Source organism: Microtus pennsylvanicus, chromosome 14 (assembly GCF_037038515.1).
Source record: "Microtus pennsylvanicus isolate mMicPen1 chromosome 14, mMicPen1.hap1, whole genome shotgun sequence".
Lineage (NCBI taxonomy): Eukaryota > Metazoa > Chordata > Mammalia > Rodentia > Cricetidae > Microtus > Microtus pennsylvanicus.
Window position 1 is genome coordinate 29,812,910 of NC_134592.1, and position 17,772 is coordinate 29,830,681.

At 44.9% G+C, this 17,772-nt stretch overlaps 1 protein-coding gene across 27 annotated transcripts in view; it reads right to left on the bottom strand.

The window, feature by feature from the left end:
* The window catches only part of Ttll5 (tubulin tyrosine ligase like 5), a 276,835-nt gene that overhangs the window by 60,299 nt on the left and 198,764 nt on the right, over positions 1–17,772 (bottom strand). For all 27 annotated transcript variants that reach the window (XM_075947960.1, XM_075947950.1, XM_075947975.1 and 24 more), the window contains one exon: positions 14,746–14,960. In XM_075947960.1, the coding sequence (XP_075804075.1) occupies positions 14,746–14,960 (215 nt within the window). The remainder of the gene's footprint in view (positions 1–14,745; positions 14,961–17,772) is intronic.

A 17,772-nucleotide genomic window follows, 5' to 3' on the forward strand; every position in this document is an offset into this window, starting at 1 on the left:
TGGTCCAGTGGTGCGCCCATCTGTCTCTTCTCATGGCCTGCTGCAGTCATTCAGGGAACTGCACCATCCCTGCCTGGGACTGGCTGCCTGCTGCCACATGGCTCATTGCCTGCTGCTGCCTGGGGACCTGCAGTATTTCTGCTGCTGCAGCCACCAGGGATCTGCGGCATTTTATTTAATCCATTACAACACCCACTCCAGCAAAGTCACACCTCTTAATAGTGTCACTCCCTATGAGATTATGGGGGCCAATTACATTCAAACCACCACATTCCACTCCCTGGCTCCCATTAGCTTATAACAATATCATAATGCAAAATGCATTTAGTCCAACTTCTAAAGTCACATAGTCTATCAGCCTCAACAATGTTTAAAAGTACAAAATTCAAAATCTCTTCTAAGATTCATGCAATCTCTTAACTGTCCTCCTCTATAAAATCAAAATAAAAAAAAGATCACATACTCCCAACATTATATATTACCATTCCAAAACTTAGCAAAGGGAGCACAGGGAGGAAATACTGGACCAATGTAAGCTGAAAACCAGCTGGGCAAACTCCAAACTCTGTATCTCCATGTCTGATGTCAAAATACTCTTCAGATCTCCAACCCTTTTCAACTTTGTTGATTCCAACACTTCTTTCTCTTGGGCAGCTTTCTTTGGCAGGTATCTGATATCTCAAACATCTTGGGGTCTCCTAGGCAATCTAGACCTCACCTTTACAGCTTCACGCAATGACCTCTCTAGGCCTCCATTCAGGGACACCTCTGACACATGCCTGGTTTCAGTGGCTTTCTTTAGTCACAGAGGGAGATTTCAAAATGTCTTTCTTATATCCTTGACTCTAAAGCCAGAACCATGTGGCTGAAGTTGTCAAGTTCTGCTGCTTACTGAGGCTTACTATCTAAGCTTGGCTGTCTTGAAACTGGATCTGTAGACCAGGCTGGCCTCAAATTCTGAGATCCACCAGCCTCTGCCTCTGAGTTCTGTGATTAAAGGAGTGTACCACCACACCCAGCTTTAAGCTTTTCTTTAATTCTTTTCCACAAATTAGAAATTTAGCTGGGTGGGATCTTGCCCTGAGGTCACCACTCCCTTTATCCCATTTCTTAATCTGTTTATGCCCTTGAATACAGCACTTAGCTCCATTCCACTTTTCTCCTTAGCTTGCCCCTTTTCATATAAATCTTGAGTTAACACTAATAACCACAGGACAGAGTCTATAGTAGGCTGTTTTGAGATTTCCTCTGCCAATGAAATTAATCCAAAGATGCTTCAATTTAGCCTCAGACAGACTGCTTGAACGAGGGCAAAACAGCAGTCGCATTCTTTACCAAAATATCACAAGGACCATCTCTAGCCAGCATACTAAAATTCTCCTCTGAAACCTCTGAGCCAGGCCCCTACAGTTGCAATCACAATCAGCACCAGTGTCTTCCATGCTCCTACTAGGATGACCCATTAAGCAGTACTTTAAGTGTTCAACTGCTTTTCTAATCCACAGTCCCAAGGTCCATATTCCTTCAAACAAAAGTATGGTCAGGCCTGTCACAGCAATACCCCACTCCCAGTACCAACTTCTGTCTTACTTAGGGTTTCTATGGTGCGAAGAAGCACCATGGCAACTCTTATAAAGGAGAAAACATTTAATTGGGGTGGCTTACAGTTTCAGAGGTTTAGTCCACTGTCATCATGGTGTGACATGGTGGCGTGCAGACAGACATAACTGAGCGTCCTACATCTTGACTCGCAGCCAACAGAAGTGGCCCGAGACACCGAGTGTGGCTTGAGAATAGATGAAATCTCAAAGCCCGCCTCTACAGGGACACACTTCTTCCAACCAGGCCACACCTCCTAATAGTGCCACTTCTTATAAGCTTATGGGGGCCAAGTACATTCAAACCACCACACTTGGTAAAAGGTAATGCAGTGTGTAACAGCAAGCAGACTTGCCTTCAAGGTCCTGCCATGATTTGCCCACAGCTACCACCTACAGGGGTTCCTAAAATATTAAATGTATACTTTGTAGCCTGGCTTGTGAGTCACTTGTTCCCTGTCCGTCTACTTCCTTTCCTATCTTTTCTGCAGTCTAAGAAAGAACAGGCATACATCTTCAAACTGATTACTAACTCCTAAGGATGAGAAGAAATTCTTAGAATACAAAGTAAGCCTAAAGAGATGAATGCTCCCCAAATGAAACATGTATTTTGATTTTTCTTAGTAAGTACTCACTTACAGATTACCTATCTTCTAAATTCTTTCCAACATTCCTATGACTGGGTCCCGGTGGCTTCTGTTTTCCTTTCTTTCTTTTTTAAAAATTAGTTCCCTCAACTGTCTTTTTATAGCTTTTAGGTTATACAACAACTCATTTCTTTTCTTTATCATTTGCCTTTAAAAATATTTAAAGTTTGTGTCTCTCTCTGTGTGTGTGTGAGCACACACGCACCTGAGCTCCTGCAGAGCCAGGAGGCACCAGATGCACTGGAGGTGCAGCTGCCGGTGGCTGTGAGCCTCCTGATGCTAGAACTAAACTGTTCCTAGAGCAGCCAGTGCTCCCAACCACTGAGCCATCTCTCCAGCCTTCCTTTTCTTGTTTTAATAAACATATTTACAATAAATGACTTAGGCAAAGGAGTATGGCTGGGGGCAGAGTACTCGCCTAGCATGCTGGGGTGCTGAGTGTGATTTCCAGCAGTGACAACAAAAACAGCTTGGGAGCAGATTTGTCCCAGGATACTGGTTTGTCGGACAGCATGCCCACAGCCCTTTAGTGTGAAGTATTTTATATTTCACTGTTACCTCTAAATTATAAGTAACAGGCATACTTAAAAAATATCACCAAATGAGCTTTAAAAACTCAAAAGGTATCTTTTAAATTACTTCTAACAAGTTCATTATGGTTAAAGAAAATAAACTGTTTGAGACGGACACTTTGTGGCACAGTATAGTTGAACTTCGTGAACATCTAAAATTACCTAAAAAAAAAATGTATGTTCGGATAGGAGCAAGCATAACTGTTAAAATTTTTAAGAGGCTGAGTTGTGACTCATATGTAAGTTATAAAATAAGCTTGGGGGCTCACAATCAGCATTAAAAATAAGATGAGACTGGACAGACGGGTTAGTCATTATGAGCATGCTCTATTCTTAAAGAGGACTTGAACTTAGTTCCCAGCACCCAGGTTGGGTGGCTCACAACCATCTGCAACTTCAGTCCCAGGGGATCTAACACCCTCTTCTGGCTTCCATGAACACACACACATACACATAAAAAAAATAAACCTAAATAAATGAATAAATGAACAGAAAAATACTTACGACATTTTATTTCACAAATGCACACAGCTCTTTTTCTTGGATTGCATAATATGATGTATTTTTATTATGTGTGGTAGCCATAAAGATTAAAAGTTACCCATTAAAGCAAACTGCTAATTCTACACTTCAATCATTCAAAATAGTGTTATTTTGTTTGAGTTACTGATGGGGTATATTTCAATAAGGAAGCACTACAAGTAGGGGAGGTGAAATAGGGGTATACGTGTGAAAACAATAACTGTCAAAGAAAATGTCAAATGTACAATTTAAAAAACATATTTAAGGGGCTGGAGAGATGGCTCAGAGGTTAAGAGCACCGGCTACTCTTCAGAGGTCCTGAGTTCAATTCCCAGCAACCACATGGTGGCTCACAACCATCTATAATGAAATATGGTGCCCTCTTCTGGTGTGCAAGCATACATGCAGGCAGAACAACATAATAAATAAATTAAAAAAGAAAGATAAAAAAAGATCGCTGACAAAATTGGGAGCATGGGGGCGGGGGAGGTGTAGAAGGAAGGGGAGAAGAGGAGGGTTGAGGAGAACTTGAGGGACTGAGATAGTCGAGATGGAGGAAGTACAGATATGAGAGCAAGGAAAGAGATATCTTGATTGAGGGAGCCATTATGGGGCTAGCAAGAAACCTGGCCCTAGAAAAATTCCCAGGAATCCACAAGGATGACTCCAGCTAAGACCCTAAGCAAGAGAGGAGAGGGTTTCTGAACTGGCCTTGCCCTGTAGTCAGACTGATGATTATCTGAAATATCACCATAGAATCTTCATCCAACAACAGATGGGGAACAGAGGCAGAGACCCACATCGGAGCACTGGACTGAGCTCCCACGGTCCAGTTGACGAGTGGAAGGAGTTAAGAGTATGAGCAAGGAGGTCAAGACCATGAGGGATTCACCCACTGAGACAGTTTGCCTGAGCTAATGCGAGCTCACCAACTCCAACTGGACTGGGAGTGAACGAGCATGGGATCAAATCAGTCCCTCTGAATGTGGTTGACAGCTAAAGCAGACTGAGGGGCCAATGACAGTGGCACTGGGATTTGTCTCTACTGCATGTACTGGCTTTTTGGGATCCTATTTTCTTTGGATGTATACCTTGCTCAACCTAGGTGTAGTAGGGAAGGCCTTGGATTTGCCACAGGGCCAGGTGCCTTGTCCTCTCTTAGGATTCGGGGGCGGGGGTGGGCGGTGTGGGAATTTGGATTGGTATTTTTTTTTAAAGTAATAAAATAAAATTTAAAAAAATGTACTCCCTATAAAAAAACAGACACATTTAAATAAACCACCCATTATGATTTAAAGTTTGGCAATTTCTTTTTGTTAGCTATTACCTTTGATGATTTATATATTTTGAATGTACAATGTTAAGAATATACATGTGCTTAAAAAAAACAACCCTATCAGTGTCACACAAGTCCAGCTCCCTGAGTTAGACCCAGTTTGTTTCCTAGAACCCATGTAAAAAGCTGACCGCGATGGCATGCACCTGTAATCCCAACCCTCACTCCTACGGTAAAAGCGAGAGTGGAGACAGGAGGATGGAACAGAAGCTCCCAGACCAACCAGCCTGGAGCATCAGCGCAGCAACAGCAATGAGAAAGACGCTGCCTCGACAAGGTGCAAGGTGACAGACAGGTGGTCACCAGGTGTCTTCTGCCCTCCACAAATGGGTGTGGCACATACATGCCCATGTTCTCTCACGCTTGCATACACAAAATATAAAATAAAATGGTTTTAGATAAAAGAAGAAAATAAACAGGGAGGTAGATGGTGGATTTGGCAGAGAAGCTGAGGGCAGGACAGCAGGTAGAGATGCACGAGATTAAAGTCACACTGAAACACGCCAGGACCTGGGCAGGGTTGACACTGGGACAAGCCAGCAAGTCTACATTTTGGTTCATTTTTTAAAATCATTCTACATCTTAAAAATGATGAAGATTACGAATTTACTTTTGAGTACATCTCTGACTCCATCACAAATACAACTTTTGATGTATGTAATTCTTATTTTCTGATAGTCTTCGATATGACTTTGACACAAGTTACTTAAAATAATGCTTAAAAATTTCCAAATTATTTGGGTATTTTTGTCATTTCACTATAAAGTGGTCAAATAATTTTTTTCTTTTTGTAAATTTTATTTACTTTTAAAATTTCATTTTATATTCCATCCCCAGGTCTCTCCCCCATTTCTCCCTACCTCCCCTGCCAGCTCTCCTCACATCCCTCCTCCCATGGGACATTAACAAAGTTTGGAGCTTTAAGTTGGGGCAGGACCAAGCCCCTCCCCCTGCAGTAAGGCTGAGCTTGGCATCCCTCCATAGGGAATGGGCTCCAATGAGTTAGCTCATGCACCAGGGTAGTCCTGGTCCTACTGCCGGGGGCCCCTCAGATAGTCCAAGCTCCACCATTGTCTCCAACATATGGAGCGCCTAGTTTGGTGCCATGTAGGCTCCACCACTGTCGGTCTAGACTTCCTGAGTTCCCATGAGCTTGGTTCAGCTGTCCCTGTAGATTTTTCCTTCATGATCTTGACCTCCCTTGTTCATATATTCCCTCCTTCCTCTCTTCAACTGGATTCCTAGAGCTTGGCCTGGAGTTTGGTTGTGGATCTCCGCATCTGGTTCCATCAGTTGCTAGATGAAGGTTCTATGATGATAGCGGGGGGTGGGGGGGTAGGGGGGGTGGGGGTGGTGGTGTTCACCAATCTGATTACAGGAGAAGGCCAGTTCGAGCTCCCTCTCACTATTGCTAGGAGTCTTAGCTGAGGTCATCATTGTGGTGGATTTGGGGAATTTCCCTAGCACCAGGCTTCTCCCTAACCCCATATTGGCTCTCTCTATCAAGATATCTCTTTCAATGCTCTCCCACTTGACCCATCTCCCCTTTCGACCATCTCATTCCCTCATATTCTCATCTCCCATCTCTTCCCCTTTACTTCCTCCCCTGACCCCCAGTTTACCCAAGAGTTCTCACCTAATTCTCCATCCCTGGGTGACCTCTATGTTCTTCTTAATGCATGCCTTGTTACCTAGCTTCTCTGCAGCTATGGATTGTGGACTGTAGTCTGGTTATCCTTTGCTTTACATCTAATATACACTTATGAGCGAGTACATACTGTGTTTGTCTTTCTGGGCCTGGGCTACCTCACTCAGGATGGTTTTTTTCTAGTTCCATCCATTTGTCTGCACATATAATGATGTCATTGTTTTTACAGCAAAGTAATATTCCATTGTGTAAATATATCACATTTTCTTTATCTACTCTTCAGTTGAGGGACATCTAGGTTGTTTCCAGTTCTGGCTATTATGAATTATGCTGCTATGAACATTGTTGAGCAAGTGTCCTTGTGGTATGAATGAGTATATTTTTGGTATATGCCCAGAAGTGGTATTGCTGGGTCTTGAGGTAGACTGAGTCCCAATTTTCTGAGAAACCGCCAAACTGATTTCCATAAATTTGCACTCCCACCAGCAGTGGAAGAATGATCTCCTGACTCCACATCCTCTTCAAAATAAGTTGTCCTCAGAACTTTTGATCTTAGCCATTCTGACAGTATAAGATGGCATCTCAGAGTTGTTTAGATTTGCACTTTCCTGATGATTAAAGATGCTAAGTAATTCCTTAAATGTCTTTTGGCCATTTGAGATTCTTCTGCTGAGTATCCTCTGTTTAGCTCTGTATCCCATTTTTAAAATTGGATTACTTTGTATTTTGATGTCTAGTTTCTTGAGTTCTTTATACATTTTGGAGTTCAGCCCTTTGTCAGATGCGGGCAAATTCACTAAAATCAGGAACAAGACAAAGCTGTTCACTTTCTCCATATCTGTTCAATATAGTACTTGAAGTTCTAGCTAGAGCAATAAGACAACAAAAAGGAGATAAAGGGGATACAAATTGGAAAGGAAGAAGTCAAGCTATTGCTATTTCAGATGATATGATAGTTTACATAAGTGACCCAAATACTCTATTCGGTCCTACAGCTGATAAACACCTTCAGTAATGTGGTGGGATACCAGATTAACTAAGAAGAAAAATCAGTAGACCTCCTATATACAAATGATAAGCGAACTGAGAAAGAAATCAGAGGAACATCACCCTTTACAATAGCCACAAATATAAAATACTTTGAGGTAGCTCTAACCAAACAAATGAAAGACCCATATGACAAGAACTTTAAGTCTCTAAAGAAAGAAATTAAAGAAGATATCAGAAGATAGAAAGATCTCCCATAGGTAGGATCAACATAATAAAAAATGGCAATCTTACCAAAAGCAATCTACAGATTCAAAGCAATCCCCATTAAAATCCCAACACAATTCTTCACAGACCTCAAAAGAACAATACTCAACTTCATATGAAAAAACAAAAACCCAGAACAGCTAAAACAATTGTGTATAATAAAGGAACTTCCAAAGTTATAACCATCCCTGACTTCAAACTCCACTATAGAGCTATAGTAATAAAAACAGCTTGGTTTTGGCATAAAAACAGGTATGTGGATCAATGGAATCTAATCAAAGACCCTGACATTAATCCACACACCTATTAACACCTGGTTATTGACAAAGAAGCCAAAATGGTACCATGGGAAAAGGAAAATATCTTTAACAAATAGTGCTGATATAACTGAATGTCGACATACAGAAGATTGCAAATAGATCTATCACCATGCACAAAATTTAAGTCCAAATGGACCAAAAACCTCAATATAAATCTAGTAACTTTGAGCCTGACAGAAGAGACAGTGGGAAGTAGCCTTGAACACATTGGCACAGGAGACCACTTTCTAAGTAGAACACCAGTAGCACAGACACTGAGAGCAACAATCAATAAATAGGACCTCCTGAAACTGAAAAGCTTCTGTAGGGCAAAGGACACAGTAAATAAGACAAAATGACAACCTATAGAACAGGAAAAGGTATTTTTTCTTCTTTTTGAGATCTGAAACGTTCCAGTCTTAAAAACTATTCCATTGGGGACAAGCTATTTCTCTGCTGATTTGTTAATGATGTTGGTCAAAGCCCCATGTGCTCTTGTTTTAGATCTAATGTGCCTACAGGAATGGCGATACTTCTCTTTTTGGAAGGCACTGTGTTAGGGTGAATTTCTCTTTCTCCTGATACATTTTTTTAAACCTTTGTAAGCATATTTTCTACTCCAAATTTCTGACGAATATCTTTGTTTCAGGAATTCCTCGTTCCCCTGTGCCTGGCTCTAAGTCACTGAATTCTGGGTTTTCACAGGTAGCGCTGGCGCCTGCACAGCTGTTCCTGCTGCTTAGACTTTCTCTGACACCTCTGCTAGTTAAAGCACGATACGCTCCACTTTTAAGGTCTGTTAGGAATACGGCTCAAGTGTTGTCTAAACTGCTGTTCTCTCTCACACTTCAGTGTAGTTTAGGAGTTGGCAAAGCCTCCGGATCTTTACCATGAATCCTTTTAATCCACCTTCATATCCAGGGAGCTTTCAATATCTGCTCATCTTTAAAGAAGAATGTCTTAAGAGATGCAGAGCGAGGGAGGAAAATCCATCAATCATGTTACTAGTTCACCCTCAGCAGGCAGGGTCGAAAGGTAAGGCTTTTAATCCAATGACCCATGTACGACACTGACACTGACAGAAGAGCTGCTGTTCTCTGACTCTTACACTACCTACTGCTCACCTATCTACCACCTACACACAACTGGAGGGACTTCTCTGAGCGTGCCAGGCCCTGTCTCTCCAATGCTCGCACCAAAAGCAAACCTGAAGACCTCTTGAGCGATAGAGAGAAGACAGGAGAATCTGACCTCCTGACTGCTTATTTCTTCTAGGTCCAGACTCTGTCCCAGAGTGAGAGGTGGCCATATGGGCATATTCCACCTCCCCACTCACTTCCCAGACTGCACTCCCACAGGAAGCCATATAAAAGCCTTCAATGTTGTTCTTCGGCCCCGTCCTTCCTGGGTAGCACCGGGCAGGAATTCCCCACCACTCTGCATCAGAGTGGCATTGCTCTTTCCTCCGTTAGAGCGCTTCACCAGCCATTTAAGTGGTAAAACTGGCATGGAAAGGAAGGGGCTGAGTTCCTAAGTGCTTACTTTGGAATCTCAAAAGCAGTATTTTGGGATGATTAATCTGCATTTGCTATACACATGCAATTTAAGAGGACTTGTTGGGACTTCTGAAGTCAGTGGTCTTCTGGGAAGTCTGTGGTTAGCATTCGGTGCCCAGAGTCCCGGTTCTGGCTTGGCCACCTGTGTACCCACCTACACTTGTAGCCCATCCTATGCTCTCTTCCTCTACTTTCTAGCATGAAAACTTTACAACTACTAATTACAATGACCACTTTTAGAAATACGTTGAGTACTCCCTATATAGGATGGATAGACGTCATACTCAACCATGCTTCTTCAAATCATACAATAAAGATGGACAGATAATGGTTCATCTACAGCACAACAAGGAGGTTGGACCACCACAACTCCTGAGTACTTTCCTAGAATCTTCCCATTGCAACGGCTCACACAAGGAAAAGTTGTAACATACATACATGTGTCTTAATAGATGTTTATTTTTATGTTCTTCTACCATCTATTCCTGAGCAGGGTTCACAATGTTGACCTCCGCAAATACGCCATCATATGTAGATACTTGGTTGGACCTGACTGCTTAGCTAGATACCTTCCTCCTCCTAATCCCAAAGTCTTTAACAAACACCACTGTCCTAGGTGCTGGCACAGGCAACCTTTAAAAATTCTCATTAAAGCTGGACGTGGTAACACCTGCCTTTATTCCCAGCACTCTGGAGGCAGAAGCAGAAAGATTTCTGAGTTCGAGGCCAGCCTGGTCTACAGAGCCAGTTCCAGGACAGCCAGGACTGCACAGAGAAACCCTGCCTCAAAAAACAAAAACCCAAATTCCCACTAAGGTCACCTGACACAAAGTGATGTAAGTACTGTAGTTTGGTCTCTATCTTCCTCCTGCTTTCTCTCTTCGTTCTCCTCTGTCCCATCTTTTCCTGACCAACCCTATGCCTCCTCCTTTCCTTTAGGATCCCAGGGCCACAGACTTGCTAAGCATATTGTCTATTACTGAGCCAACAGCCCTCTCTTACTTTCTTACGAGTTTCCCAAGTTATAACTATTTTGATCTGGTTCATTCAAACCCATCATGATCCTGTCAGTTCACCTGGTAATCTTTAACCTCACTGGGTTTCTTTTCCTGTGTTTCCTGGGAAATACATGGCTCGGAAAAGAAACATCACAAGGAAGAAACAGTTCATATGCATTTAGCTGTTCACAGCTGCCACCCCTTTTAGTTCAGTTATTTTTGTAGAAGAAATGCCACAAATACTATTGAAAGGAGGAAGTGAGATGGACGTTAAATTATAAAGTGTTTTGAGCAGTAGAGGAAAACGAAGAAAGGTGATTGGTACTATGTAAACAGTTAAAAACAAGCAAGGGGGAAGGCAGAGAAGGAAGAAACGACCACTCTCCTCACAGAACCAACACGTTACTCTTAAGTGGGATGGGGATCTATGAACGATAACAAGAACTGCTGGACCAAGAAAGGACCAGAAAACGGCTGTGAAGCCAGACTAAAATGCAAAGGCGTTCATGAAGAGGCTTCCAATCGCATCAACAGAAAACAAGCTATCCTGGCGAATTTTTCGAGAGGGGAGGCGGTTTTTGTTTCAAAGATGGGAAAAAGACTTGAATATTATCATAGCGAAACAGGACCCCAGTGTTTTGATTTTCAACTCCCTCTGCACCCAAATCCAAGTGACATTCCATCTTTTATGTCCTATTGTTCTCCAGACTCAACCTCTAGGATGTGGAAACTTTGATGATGCTCTTGGAAACTGCTTCTGCCTGCCTGATGCCAGCCTCTGTGCTAGGAGAAGCTTGAAGTTCAACCCAAAAGCACAGGGCTTGGCATGGGGAAATGCTCATTACAACTTCTCATTAGCTGTGCCTCTTGGGGCAACAGTGGCATTCTTGAGCGTGACTCAGTCCCAGCCGTCAGAAAGGACAGCTCTTGGTTAATCTGAGCTGAGCCAGAATGAAGGCTATAACAAGACGGGAACGAATGAAGCAACACAGCTTACAGGAACCCAGTAAAAGCGTTACACAAAATCCTCTCGTTTGTCGTCTCTGTCAACCACAACATCAGGGAAGCCTTAGTTAGCACATACTGTGTAGCACTCACTGTATTGTGCTCAGCACTTCAGAACTCTCTTCTCTTCAGGATCCTTTAGCCAGGTACTCTTGTCACTATTCCTATTTTTTAAATTTAAACATTTATTTTAACTGATTCATTTCATATGCATTAGTGTTTTGCCTGCATGTATGTCTGTGCAAGGGTGTTGGATCCCCTGGAAGTGGAGATACAGGTAGTTGTGAGCTGCCATGTGGATGCTGGGAATTGGACCCAGATCCTCTGAAAGAGCAGCCAGTGCTCTTAACCGCTGAGCTGTCCCTCCAGCCCCATTATTTCTATTTTAAAGGAGGGAACTGGATCACAGAGATGTGAGAGAGTTGTTAGGATGACCAGGACCAAGAATCGCTCTAGAAGAACAGGAATGGACCAAATGATGTTCATGATTCTGATTCCAGGAGTCAAGGACCGCACAGGTTGTATCAAAAAAAAAAAAAACCAAACAAACAAACAAAAAACAATGAGCAAAGCTGCTGGGCACCTTGGGACTGACTGCCATCCCTTTAACTTTCAAGACTAAAATTAATGTAACTTATTGAGTCAGTTTAGAAAAAAAACCACAAACAACAGCAACAACAACCAAAAATCCCAACACTATTCTTTTAAGTGAGAAGAGGGCTCAGCTCATGAAAACTCTCTGCAAGCCTGATGACCTGAGTTTAGTCCCTGAAGCCCATGGTTGCAGGACAGCACCAGCACCCCCAGAGTTATCCCCGACTTCCACATGTGTGCCATAGTCTATGTGGGTCCCGCTGCCCCCACAGTGACAACCATGTGTGCCATAGTCTATGTGGGTCCCGCTGCCCCCACAGTGACGACGATGTGTGCCATAGTCTATGTGGGTCCATTCCCTCCCCCCACTACCCCCACAGTGACGATGATGTGTGCCATAGTCTATGTGGGTCCATTCCCTCCCCCCGCTGCCCTCACAGTGACGACGATGTGTGCCATAGTCTATGTGGGTCCATTCCCTCCACCCGCTACCCCCACAGTGACGAAGATGTGTGCCATAGTCTATGTGGGTCCATTCCCTTCCCCCGCTGCCCCCACAGTGACGACGATGTGTGCCATAGTCTATGTGGGTCCATTCCCTCCCCCCGCTGCCCCCACAGTGATGACGATGCTGATAGAAAATATCCCCAACACTGGGCATTCTACACGTGAGAGGGTGGAGGTCTCCACCAGTGCTGACTTAGCGCCCCAGATTTATGCTAGTTCTCAAGGTGAATTGGATACTATTTGCTGGAACAACGCCTCCCAGCATGCCTTCTGATACTTGGATTATATTTCTTAAATTCTGAAGAAATCTTTGCTTTCCCCCTTCTGTGCATTTTTGATGCTGAGCTGTTTCCGGTTTTCCCACACTCCTGCCTGTCACAAAGAAGAAACCACAAAAATTCGGCAAAGCAGAATTTGCCCAAAGAGCTGCAATTCCATCTTGGGAGTCTGCAGGGCTCCCCTGCCAGCAGCAAGTTCAGGGCAGCAAGCTGTACCTTCAAATTTCCATCCCTGCCACCCAAGTCCAGCTCTTCAGTAGCACCACCCAGGCCCCCAGGCCTATGCTGGAGAGTCCACAAGAACATATCAGCAGATTCAACACTTGCTTTCAAAGGGTTAGCTGTGAGCTTCTCAGTGCTGCAGAGTGCCTTAAACATCCATCAGAGGGTAATTACAGCCCACCTAGTTCCTGTTTATCTAGTTACCTGTGAAGTGGGTGATTACTGCCTCATTACTGCAAAGGAGGAGACCAAGGCCAAGAGATTAAGAAGCTCGCTCAAAGTGACCAGTTACACGTGTAATGGGCGGGGATGTGGTAGACTGCACACAGGAACTGCACTCGTCAGGGTCTGATCCGACCTTCCGCACCCTTCCACTGCCCTTCACTCGTGCTCCAGAGAGCGGGAGGTCACTGCCGTGCCACCGGCTCTCCCACTCTTCAGGGTCTGATCCGACCTTCCGCACCCTTCCACTGCCCTTCACTCATGCTCCAGAGAGCGGGAGGTCACTGCCGTGCCACCGGCTCTCCCACTCTTCAGGGTCTGATCCGACCTTCCGCACCCTTCCACTGCCCTTCACTCGTGCTCCAGAGAGCGGGAGGTCACTGCCGTGCCACCGGCTCTCCCACTCTTCAGGGTCTGATCCGACCTTCCGCACCCTTCCACTGCCCTTCACTCGTGCTCCAGAGAGCGGGAGGTCACTGCCGTGCCACCGGCTCTCCCACTCTTCAGGGTCTGATCCGACCTTCCGCACCCTTCCACTGCCCTTCACTCGTGCTCCAGAGAGCGGGAGGTCACTGCCGTGCCACCGGCTCTCCCACTCTTCAGGGTCTGATCCGACCTTCCGCACCCTTCCACTGCCCTTCACTCATGCTCCAGAGAGCGGGAGGTCACTGCCGTGCCACCGGCTCTCCCACTCCTTAGTGTATAGCAGGTACTGAGTAAGTATTTGTTGGGTAAATGGATAATGAGAGCAATGTAATCATACTGAGAACCACAGGGGATTGTTTTGACTCAAATCCACAATGTGATTCACCCTCCAAAGGAGGAAAAGCGGTAACTACCTGTTCTGAGTGTCTGACAGCTAAAACTGAGCATGTGAAAGGCAGCCACGTAAGGAGTCTTCATGAGAAAGAGCGATGCATACCCCTGGGTTCCTGTTTAGTATAAAATAGGTGGCCTACAAAAGGCATCAGAAATGCCATGGCTACACAGCTCTGTCATTATCACTGATAAAGTTAACTGCCTAGACACAAATGCGTAAATAAGAGAGGAGGGCTGAGTGTGACAAGAAAGGAAAGGACCTGATTCTGTAGTGTGAGCACAGGAGACCCCCAGGGAAACCTTTGTAGCCTCCTTTCTCCGAGCCAACAGCTCAGGATCACTATCTGGTGCACAGTCTGCAGCCCCTTTCAGAGGTCAGCAGAACTGAGTAGCAATAACCTTGAACCTTGGTAGATACCGTATCCCAATTACCAGGGGATCTAAAGGCACAGTGGCCGCTCCCCTACGGGACAGAGCCCAGATACTGCACACGCCTCCTCAGATGATTCCAATTTGGAACCATGGCAGAGTCCCAAGTTTGACACCGTACTTCATCAGGTGTTGGGATTTCAATTCAAACGGTCTTGAAGACTTTCTAACGAGCGAGCGCTGCTGGCTGAGGATTGACGCAGCCCTGGGAACTGCACATGCCATTACGGAAAACTTACTTGGAAGCCCTCTGGGATGCGGCCTTTTTGAGCACTTGTTTGTGATTGGATGGGGGCTTGGAGACCAAGGAGGAGGAACTTGGAGGTGGCACCACTTTTTGTGGCAGGGTGTTTGGCTTCTGGCCACCAGCTGTGGCACTTGAAATTCTGCAGCCTGCACCATTATTCATCGTCCATAAACTGGCGTTAGGTAGTGTCTGGCCGCCAAAGATCGCCTGTAAGGAAAAGGAGAAAGTGATCGATGGAGAGCTCCTTCACCACCCCTGGCTGGATGCAACTGATCTGAAATCCTGAACAGGGGCAAAGAGGAAGGGACATGCTGGTATTAAGTGTTGGGAGAAACTCCCCTCAGGTTGGCGGGACAGATCTCATTCAGAGAAGAGAGGTCTCTCAATGAAGAGTTGCCAGGAGCTTCTGAAAACACAAGGCACCTGGGCACTGAGGGTTTGTCAATACATACACGAGAAAAGCATTTGGTCTCTGAGCTCAGTTCCCTTTGCTGTTCAGTCTAAGGAGTGTTTAATGAATGTCCTTCTGCGTCAGAGGAAAATGACCTGGAAACATGGCTGGGATACTGCATTGCTTCAGGACCAGAGGAAAGCAAAGAAGCCGGTGTGACCAAGGCACCCTGCGCTAACAGTTGGAGAAATGAAGCAGGAACAGAAATTAGGAGCCAAGTCATGCCTGACCTTGAGGGCTAGTTTTGGAATCCTAGGACAGTAACACCTCACTGAACTAAACTTTAACATAAGATGTAACACTTGACAACGCTCTAAGTACGTTTACTATATGAACATATCACCCAGTGGAAACACGTCTAGCACTTGGTACCTTCTGCACGAGGTGGGCCCAGAAAGACCCAGAACACCATTTAAACACGGCGAGAGCCACACAATCTGCAGACTGTGAAGGTGCATTTCTTCCAAATGAATGCTTAGCAATACTTTTTCCACGTTTATGTATGTGTGTGGTATGCATGTACATGCGTATTCATGTTTACAGGTGTATGGTACATGTGTGTATGTGTGTGTGTATTTATGAGCATGTGGAGACCTGGCCTTCATGGTGGAACTCAACCTTATGCTGGGACTCACGCTCTTCCATTTTATTCACAGAACAGGGTCTCTTAAACACAGAGCTTGGCGACATGGCTAGTATTAGCCAGCTGCTGGATGATTCCCTTGTCTGTCTTCTGAGGTTGAATTACAAACTGGTCACCATTCTCGCCTGGCATTTATGTGGGTTCTGGGAATCCAAATTGGGTTTTCATGATCATAAGGCAAATGCTAATGAGGCCATGTAAGTGCTCGGGGTCTGGGCCGCCACCTGGACCAGCTGGAGTCCAGGGACCACGCTGAGGCTGGGCTGATGCTGATTTAAGAGGCCTGTCCTGCTACCCAGGCCCCTGGTGAAATCCCGGCCCAAGCTGCTGCTGCTGGTCATGTCTGGGTCCTGTGGTCTCCTGTAGCAGCTGGGGTCTGGGTTGATGTCCACTACCCATGTTACCAAAGGGGCCCATGCGAATCAACTATTGAAGCACCAGGGCTGTGCAGAGCTGGCCTGCCCCTTCACTGGCCAGGGGAGAGCCCCCTCCTCTACTCTGCCCCTCACGGGTCCTGGGATAATGGACCTGGATGGCCAAGGCACAGGAGAGTTGGTATCACTCCTCACCTGTCAGGGGTGGTCCCAGCAGCCTACACAGACTTGGCTACCACTTAGGTACACATCCAGGACTTTAAGTTGGCACTCTCCAACATCTACCCTAATTGTGACCTGCTGGAGCAAGTAAAGGGACTGGCCCTATGGAACCTTAGCGGCAGGATCTCTGGGAGGAGAGGAGTTTCAGTGAGGGTCCAGTATCGATGGCGTAGCAGAAGCCAGAGGCCTTGAACCTGACCGACAACACATTAGACGATGAACATTTACAAGTGAGGCTGTGTGGACAGAAGAGTACACTTCATGAGACACTGCAGCTCCCACGGCCACCAACATGAATGAAGAGGCAGGAAAGAGGGAGGAGTAAAGTGGATTTTTTTTTTTTGGCTGTTGTTGTCTGCTTTTTTTGTTTTTCATTTTACATTTGTTTTTTGATTTCCTTTTTTTAAGAAAAATATTTATTTGTATTTTATGAGTATTGCTGTTTGACTGCATGTCTGTGTGAAGGAGTCGGATCCTCTGGAACAGGAGCTACAGACAGGTGTGAACTGCCATGTGCATGATGGGAATTGAACCCAGATCCTCTGGAAGAGCAGCTAGTGCTCTTAACTGCTGAGCCATCTCTCTAGTCGCTTAATTGAAATTCTTATTTCTAGTTTTTTTCTATTTTTTATGATTTACTTTTAAGTTTTCCTGGGGGGGGGCTTATAAGGCAGATATGGAGGGATTGGGAAATGAGTTGGATTGGGGTATATGATGAGAAATTCCCCCCAAAATAAAAAATTATGTTTTTTGAAAAAGATGACTCAAGAGGCTGTGGAAAAATGTCTAGCAATTCTCTATTCTATGACTTTGGGATGCCCATTTTTGGAAACTGAGTCCCAGAGTCTGGCTAGGGAGGCATGAGAGGGGCTTGAGGGCTCTTGTGTGGAGTAAAATCTCTGAGCTTCCCGTGTCTTGTAGGCAGTTGTAGCTGTTTTCCTGGATTGTTGGAGAGCAAATGAAGACCACACAGATTACTCTAGCCCAGCACTCAACAAAGGTGCCTGGAAATTAGCCAAAGCGTCACACACACACACACACACACACACACACACACACACACACACACACACGGACACAGTGCACACTCATTCCTTCCTCTCAGTTTAAAGAGGAACTGAAGAGCACGCAAGCCCACCTATCTGTAACCCTCTGCAAATGGTGGTTGGTTATGCATTTTTCCAACACATTTTTTTTGGTCTTATGATGATGCTCACTAGCTGGGAACGCAAACTCTTAAAATGAAAACATATGTTTAGGTTCTCAGACCATATTTACTCAATTCTTTCTGGCAGAAATAATCTTTCCCTCTTCTGAGCAGTTATAAAG